Source organism: Acaromyces ingoldii (genome assembly GCF_003144295.1).
Source record: "Acaromyces ingoldii strain MCA 4198 unplaced genomic scaffold FA10scaffold_10, whole genome shotgun sequence".
In the NCBI taxonomy this organism is placed as follows: domain Eukaryota; kingdom Fungi; phylum Basidiomycota; class Exobasidiomycetes; order Exobasidiales; family Cryptobasidiaceae; genus Acaromyces; species Acaromyces ingoldii.
The window spans coordinates 88,101-96,635 of NW_020290256.1; the positions used below are offsets into that span (position 1 = coordinate 88,101).

Consider the following 8,535-nt stretch of genomic DNA (forward strand, 5'->3'; position numbering starts at 1 on the left):
CACCGCCCTCCTTATAGATAGATGGCTTAGACTGCTTCCACGGATCTGGGACGAGAAACAGGGCAGACCCTTTAATTAAAGCCCCTGAATGCGAGATCGGATGCCGTGGAACGCGGCAAAATAGAATGCCTTTCCGGCTGAAAAGTCCAAAAAGAAGGCTTGGCTCCTTCTTCTTCTGGCCTGCAGAGGAAAGAATACGAGCCCTCTATTATTTGGCATCGAAGGGAGCTGACCATTCTTAGCCACAAGCACACGTTCCTCGGTGCGCCTGGGCCCCATCGATCGCGCTCTCCCTCGCTCTCTCCCACCCCTTCTTCTTCCTCTCTTCCAATCACTCTTTCAAACTCTCTCGCCCTCTCGCCCCTCGAGCACGATTCGTCGCAGCGCAATTGTATCTGAAGGCAGAACTATTCTCATTTCAATGAGAGCTAGGGCGACAAAGCGGCTGTTTGGGGCGCAATTCTCCCGCCGGCGCTGCCCTGGTTTCGATGAGAAAGGTCACTGCTCTTGCGCCGCGGGACAGGAACGCTCGCGGCTGCTCAGTCGAACTTGAAGAGATCCCTGAAGATCAGCTGGCCCCAGCTGTTACCGCGCGCCTGCACCAGCAGGCCGCCCTCTGAGAGCCCACCAAGCTTGACTGGCGCGAAGCCGAGATCTTCGGCAAGCGCACCGACCTCGGCTGCTGCGGCGTCGTCGTCGCTCGCCAGGAACACGACTCGCCTGCCACCGTGCACGGCCGGATCCTGGCCAAGGGCAGCTGCGGGGAGGTGGTTGAAGCCCTTGACCAATTTACCGCCAGCGAAGGCCTGCGAGACGACCCTAGCGGAAGGCTGACCTCCCAGTGTCTCGGGGGACACGCCGTATCTAAGACCAACCTGAGCCTTTGTCTGTCCTCTATTATAGCCAGGTGCCATCATACAAAGGGAACAATCTGGACAAAGGGATCTGAGTCTTCCACAGTCCCCAGACCTGAATTTGAATCATTTCGCGTTTTGTTTCTGAAATGTATCTAATAACACAAAAACGAAGGTCAATATGAGATTGTACACTTTGTCAATCACTGCAAGCGTAAGAGGCAGTAAAGATAGACCGTTCTCCGCTCAAAGTACCAGAGCTGAAAATCGTAAGGTCTTACGCTGCTCGACAGCCGGCGTCTTTTCTTGTCGGCTGCAAGTCGCCAAGAGCACGTGACTACACAGTGTCACGCCCTGATCAGATCAGCCCCTCATCATGATGAGCAGATCGTCCGACCTAAAAATGGTCTTCCGCCCGACGTAGGTTCAGAATGTAGCTCGGGACCTGACTGGCTCATTTTTTGACCCATCTGTTTGACGTATAACCTTATCCTCGTAATACCATGAACATGGGCACCAGTATGAACATGGGCACCTTCCAAGCGAAATCTCTCTACCTCGGTCGTCGTCTGCTGGGCGAAGGAAGTTTCGGCAAAGTCTATGAAGTAGAGCGAGCTTCGGACAAGAAGGTACGTTTAGTGTGCAACGAACAAGTCTGAAAAGAGCTTCGCTCAGCCAGAGATATCATAGCTTTTCGCGCTGAAGATCGTCACGGTCAGCACCAATGCCGAGCAACGAAAGGTTGCTGCTCAAGAAGCAGCACTTCACTCGAAATTGGCACACCGCAATATCATCGCTTTACTCGAACATTGGGAAACCGAAAGCTCATTGCATATTCTTATGGATCTGGGGACCCGTGGGGACCTAGAAAATTATCTGGCTCAAAGGAACAAGGCTAGGTAAGTCCGGTTTTTCGGTCATTCATTCAAGAGGCTCAGAAAGATGGACGATTGGTGAGCGACAGCATTGAGCTCCGACGAAATCTCTTTGCACAAGTCTGCGCTGGGTTGCATTACCTTCATGAAGGTCAAGACAACCAAGTGTCGGTGATTCATCGCGACTTGAAAACCTCCAATGGTGAGCAGATTTTTGGTTTATGCTTGTCATACAACACATCGTGGATGTGGCGAGAAGGCTGACTCAAAGAAAATTGAACTCACGGATTGCACTTGCCAGTCCTGATCGACCACACTTTCCGAGCAAAAATTGCCGACTTTGGATTGGCAATCGTATGTGACAAACACGCGAAAGGACATTGGGGCATCGCAGGTGTAAGCACAGACGTTCCTCATCCTATCGTACCATGCAACCGCGCTTACTGCATAAGAACTTCATTCTTTCCTTGAATGCAGACGCCTGGCTTCAGATCGCCAGTGAGTGGAGAACTTGTGCTTGAGACACACGAGCTGTGGCTGTTGATCCCGTCCCTATCCTCTTCTGTGGACAACAGGAAATGCTGAGAGGCGAAAAATACGGCGTCAAAAGCGACTTGTGGTCTCTCGGATGCCTTTTCTTTCAAATTCTGACAGGAAAGTGAGTGCCGTAGACTTGCTGAGGCTTTCTATATCTCACATAATTCTCTTTTGATAGACACCTGTTTGATGAAGGTGGTGTCAACAGAGATCAAAATATTTTACGGAGTCGTAGCTTGGCCGCTCTCGCCGATCTCAACCTTCCTGAGAAAAACGTGGTCAACAGTCTTCTTCAGGCTGTGGTGAGCTCTTGTACGGCTCTCAATGAAATAACATTGAGACACTTACCATCTTCTTTGTTCGTCACCGTCACATTTGCTTCTGCTGAAACAGCCATTGCAGAGGATCTCCTCGGCCCAGCTACTTGCCAATTCTGCTATCATAGATTGGCTTGTAGACACGCCCCTTCGGTAAGTTCATCTATTCTTGACTACATAGACGCTTCTAACGCAGCCTATTGAAAGCCTTGATCATGTGCATCGAGAGAATACTCTGGTTGATTCCGCGTCTCCCGTCGGACCGCCTGAGGAGACGAAAATGATGCCTGTCCGTCACAAGCTCAGCAGTCACCCGAGGCTCTCCCCTCTTTTACCTAATGTCACTGCCCAGACCTCCGAAGAAAGGTGCGTGCACTTCTCTGTCTACCTTCTTTTCCCGACTGCAACTCATTTCGTCTTTCTTTTAGGCCAAAGGCCGTGCGTTTCCGAAAACAAAGATCGGCGCTTGATCAACTCTTCAGGAAAAGGGTTCAATTTAGGGGCTGTCAAAACCACAGAAATCCTAATTTCTTCGATAGCTTGATCCGATGTAGCACAATCGCAGTGCAGCGAGGCCGAGCTTAATTTTATGAGCTGTATGAAGTGTGCACTTTGACACGCTACCTGTTCTACGTTGTAATTTCCTCCTACCACTGTTGCTCTTGTAACGAAGTGATTCTTCAAGGACATAAGAGGTCTTTGCAAGATTGTATCCTTTCGAGAAACCCTAAGTTGGAAAAAAAGTGAGGTATAAAGGATGGGTAAGTACCGCATGGTCGTATATTAAAGGCGCTGACAGTGCCGTCTATCGCGAGCAAGGTAAAACGGCAGTTTCACAACAACGCAAACACAGGCAAGCGCTGATAAAAGTGATCATGGAGGAAGAAGATGGCTAACGAAAATCCCATAGCACTTCAGAGACTCATTGAATCGACCGGATCAGACGAGCTTAGAAGAGTATATGAAGAGTAAAAGTCAATCTACATTTAACGTGTTTTCACTGACTTGCATACGTTATACCAGAGCGTGTGTGCTCTCCAATTTGGGCAAGCTGTGCTGTCAGGCGTGTACTCTCCGATCATACCGGTATCAGCAATTTCCTCGTAAGGACGCTGTAGAAGGTCCTGATCTCAGTTGAGTTGACTGGAGGGACTGGCAGACTTTTGAATCTCGTAGACGAGCAGTGGCACACTCGTTCCACGTCGTGATGCTGGCATTGTCGAGAAAATCGCCTTTCGTCTGTGCCTTACAATGTAAACGGTGACGTAAGCCCCTCTGAATCCTTTTTAACCTTTGTTCAGGGAAGGCCTGAAAAGGCGCGATCGCGGTCTCCATCGAATTGCGCAATTTCCATGCATGGAGCGAATCGTGAGGGGGTCTGCCGCACGGCAAAGTCCAGGAGAATGGAGCGAATCGTGAGGGGGTCTGCCGCACGGCAAAGTCCAGGAGATGACCACGTGTTTGCCTTGCGCAATGGCCAATGGCCGAAGCCACGGCCACCTTGTCACGTGCTTGCGCGGACCGCAAACCTCCTTGCCTATTTGATGCCGGTGTTCCAGGCCCGAGGACCAAACTAGTACACGAAAAGCAATGTCAATACAGAATTATAGTCCCAAGGTGGAGACTAAGACAGCACGCCGGCAAGAATGGCGCCTTTTTAGCGCCGCCACCGCCGCCGCCGCAGCAGCAGCAATCAATAAAGCGAAAGCTTCTTCAGCAGCAAGCTTCTTCAGCAGCAGGATGCTCAAGGAGCCTTGCAAAATACACAAGGTCATCAGACGACACAAAGAAACAAGCACGCAGCAATCAGCAAACGTCGATGATCCCAATTAACATGCTGCTCCGAAAGATGCCAGCTCGCAGACGAGCGTAAGTAGAAGGTATATGCTCCAGCGATGCTGGGGAATGCGCTCTTTACCTTTCTAAAATGGGTACTTCACCATTTGGTTTGTCCCGCAAATAAGATTCCTAGGAGTTGTAGCTTCGACCGACGATATCTGAGCCTTCCTTCACCTTGAATCAGATCCTTCCTTTCTCTCTCTCTTCTATGATCTAATGATGGAGAAGTAGACTATATATTCTTGATCGCGAAGCGGACCACAGCATTTAATTTGGCAGTACACGCCCAAGTGATGGCCATCTGTCCTTGCCCAGCTCAATGGAACAGCCTTCGTCACGGTCGCAGAATTTCGCCGTAAATCCTTGATGCGCGTCCGCAGATGCATCAAGTTTCCTTCTCGCGTGGACAATGCTCTAGCAATTTGGTGAAATGATATTCACTCTCAGAAGAGCAGGGAAGGTCACGGGCTCAACTCTTCCGCTTTTGCTGCGATTGTGGCAAGGATTGCACGATCCAGCAAATCTATAGGAAAGCTCGCGAATCGAAGGATTTGGTTGCTGGGATTTCGACTAGAGCGCCTCGTGGTGATAGCGGTGATAGAATTTCACTTATCAGTAAGTCTTTTGTTCGTATACTGGTATCTCTGTGTTTGTCTAGTGAAGGAGGTCTTCTGCAGCTCTGCTTCAATGTCACAGAGTCGCCGCGACGATGCATCGAAAGTGAAGGTCATTACCCTAACCCCAAGCAAGAACGAGATATCTTTAACTTTCACAGTCCGTCCTAACCTTAAATTTAAACCCCGACTTTGTGCGATGCACAGATCCAGCATGACAATTATCATTTTGCTTCTCTTCCGCCCGCACCCCCGACGTTTCTGCAATCTCATTATTTTGTCTCGGTCTCGGAGAATTGCTTCTACGGTATTGAATACTTTTAGGGCTTTGCTTGAGTCGAAAGTTGTCAACGACGACATCGATCATTGCCCACACATCAATCAAGGCCAAGTTCATGTCGTTTGACAAATCAATAAACTGCTTCGGCTAGTGCGTGGTGAATAATAAGTGCTCGCTTGGCAAACACGTTTCTCCGTAAATTTGGCTGTGACACCTGTCTGCCCGGATGTCGCTTTGAAACGTGAGAAATTCCCTCTCTCTCTCTGTGCTCTACTTTGCTTGGCAGGCTTTCTTATCACAGCACGGATCATGTTGCACTCGCGAAAATCTTTCGCAGGGAGAATGATCTAGATTCCGAATGCTAGTGTGTGTCTCTGAGGGTGATGCTTTTTTGAGAAAATTGACGATGAGCATTTTTTGGCCGTCGCAGTTCCCCTCTCCATGGTGGAAAGCTTGATATCCGGGTAGCATAGGATCATCTTGGGCCTCGGCAGAAATTAATTGCTGATTTACCTCTGCTCCCCTTCCAGAATTCTCCTCGGGCGTTCTTTCCTTTCCAGAGTTCTCCTCGGTTGTTCTCTAAGCTGCCATTGCCCTCCCTTCACTTCTTTTCACTTCCTCCTTCCCTCACCTCATATCCTTGCCCACCCTCCACTGCCTATCAAATCGGCTGACCTGAGCGATGGAACACTGCTACTACTACTCGAGTGCTTGCCAGTCTGCTCAATTCTGGTCTAGTTTCTGCAGCAACAACTTCTGGCTGTTTCCACAGCGACGGACAAACCGCCTACCTCTGATTCACAAAAAACAAGCCACAGCACATACGCCGGCTGTCTGAATTGGCTTCGCCGCCCTGCATGGACGTGACCTGTATTGCGAATTACTGAGTCGAGGTGGCCAAGCGCACGCGCAATGCGAGCTCGCGCGCATCTCCCGGACAGCACTGGGCGATGCTTCGTGTTTCGGTCATATTGCGCTGAGGAACGAAATGTGGCCAAAGGCAGGATGCACGTCGCCGGTGAGAATTGCCACCGTCTTATTGAAAGAAGCGACTATTGACGTCGTTCTTCATTCCCAAATCGACACCGTCGGCGTAGCGCTCAGCAATGCTTTGGAATGTTGCATCGGCTTGGGTCATAGGCTGCTCTAGGCTGATGTCCAATGCTGGCGCCATGCCAAGAGGATTGACGGCACGATGAGCGTCTGACTTGGGAAACACCTTCTCTACTGTGGAATACGCGCCGGCCCACTCCAATGCCATTCAGCATGCTAGTGCGCACGTTCCGGTGCGTGATACAGCTTTTTAGAAGCGAAAGACTGTCTTCCTGCGCTCGACGAAGGCAATTCTTCTTTTTCGTCTGTCGTGTGTGTTGTTGATGAAACGGGAGATACCTCCGGATCCTCGACAACGACACGTGGCGCGCTCCTGAGTGACACCCGATAAAGGACGGCACTGCTAGCGGTATTAAGCGGATGTCTTCCGATTCCCGCACTGGTGAGGTGGGGCAAGATAGTCTGCTAGTCAAAATCGCTTTGAAGAAGATCGCCTGTGAAAGCTAGCAGTCTCCTCTGGAGGACAGCAGTGGGCCGTGGGCTGAGGAGTTACGGCAATTTACCTTTCTTCTGCGGTTCTCCAAGTATCACGACGGGAAAATCTCGCTTCAACCTTCTTAGATCACATCCTCAATTGGGCTAGATCTGGGACACAATTTTCCTTCATGTGTAAGAGTATAATTCCGGGACTGATCGAGAGTATTCAGTGTGGGGACGTACGTAGCCTGGCCTTAACGCACTATTCGTAGTGCCATGTAAGCTGAGGAGAAAATCAGCAAAAGCTCATTCTTATGGTTTACTATCTCATTGAGAGCTTGACTCACAAAGAGAGAGTTGACGCCTGAGCGTCGGAATTTTTCGCCTTAGCTTGGAACATCCGCCTTTCCATAGGCATCCTTGAAGCATATGTTGTCGACGAAAGAGTGTATTATGAATGAATCTCCCTATCGCGAAAAACTGTTTGAAGAGATCAGTCTCCGATCGTCCACGAAGTTATGACAACAGCCCCTCGTGGCCTTTTTCTCGACTCATCTCACTTCGACATACATGCTCCATTCGAAGCGGTCGAAAGTCTTGTCAATTGTTCTCAAGGCATGAACCCGTTCGTGATGTCGTCAATGCTCATAATGCTGTCGCCCGATACTTCTCGGATGAGCTGTCGGGAACAAAGAGGACATTAGTCAAGTAAAAAAGCCAGGATCATGATGGTCTTGTCGTCTCTCTCACTTCATCCCCTCTTGACTTGGGAAGAATGTGACAAGCCTCGATGTTGGCCCCAAACACATCAATTTGGCCTGTGGCCACGCAGTAACAATTGTCTCTCTGCAATTGAGGAGATTGCGAAATTGATTCTAAGACATCAAAGGCGCAATTTTGATGTACATGTCAGTGGATGGAAATAGTCCAGAGACAGTATTGACTCACTTGTACGGAGCTTTGCCTGGACGAATTATTGACCGATGAATTGTCGTCTGGATCGACGAAAGCGCGCCTTCCTGACTTATCCTTGGCTTCATCTTTGAGGCGCAAAGTCGATTGACGCGCTACCCATGATGATGCAGTACAGTGCGGAGTCTGGATAAAATATGACACGTGCTTATTCATGCGTCATACCGGTAGTTTCTTGAAAGCTGTGGGATTTGAGATGGCAGCTTGCTAATTCATATATTTCTTGGAAGCCTTCTAAAGATGATTTCTCTCGAGTTGACGTGTGGGTGTAATCGTTGAAATTTGATATTAATCGGAGCACTTGCAAGAAGCTGTGAGGAAGCTGAGCACAATCACGCTTGCTCAATAAAACTTCTTGAACTTGGCTGAGAAGGCCTCTATCTCTATACGAAACATCATTGGCACAACATGGGCTGGGACGAAATATGCGTGGTGAGCATCCTCAATTATTCCCATGATTGATGCCTAGCTTACTCTCTGTCATACACAAAGATCTGTGGTCTGACTCCGGCCATTGTCGATGCTTTCGAGCAGACTCTCATCCTTGATTATGCAGAACGAACGCAAGTCTACGATAATGACTTGCGCTTCTTCCGACCCAATGACAACGATGAGAAGGCATCGTGGAGCTTCGTCGACAGCGGTGCCTGTCAAGAATTCCACATGGACCTTGCCGCCATCGGTCGATATCCAGGGATAGAAGAAAATGGCGCGGAA

General features: G+C 49.4%; 2 protein-coding genes across 2 annotated transcripts; one reads left to right on the plus strand and one right to left on the minus strand.

The window, feature by feature from the left end:
- Positions 1-187: 187 nt before the first annotated feature.
- Positions 188-1,032, minus strand: FA10DRAFT_270018 (hypothetical protein). The gene has a single exon (XM_025522967.1). It carries the CDS (start codon positions 915-917, stop codon positions 540-542), a length of 378 nt encoding a protein of 125 aa, XP_025373850.1. The 5' UTR covers positions 918-1,032; the 3' UTR covers positions 188-539.
- Positions 1,033-1,664: 632 nt separating this feature from the next.
- Positions 1,665-2,115, plus strand: FA10DRAFT_270020 (kinase-like protein; the record flags this gene model as incomplete). The annotated part of the gene is made up of 3 exons (XM_025522968.1): positions 1,665-1,753; positions 1,819-1,931; positions 2,031-2,115. Coding segments are annotated over exons 1-3 (252 nt in total), but the record flags the coding sequence as incomplete, so codon positions are not given.
- Positions 2,116-8,535: the final 6,420 nt, after the last annotated feature.

What these genes read in the sequence shown, in the direction of transcription:
- FA10DRAFT_270018 (XM_025522967.1), bottom strand. Translation starts at nt 917, where the DNA reads ATGATGGCACCTGGCTATAATAGAGGACAGACAAAGGCTCAGGTTGGT.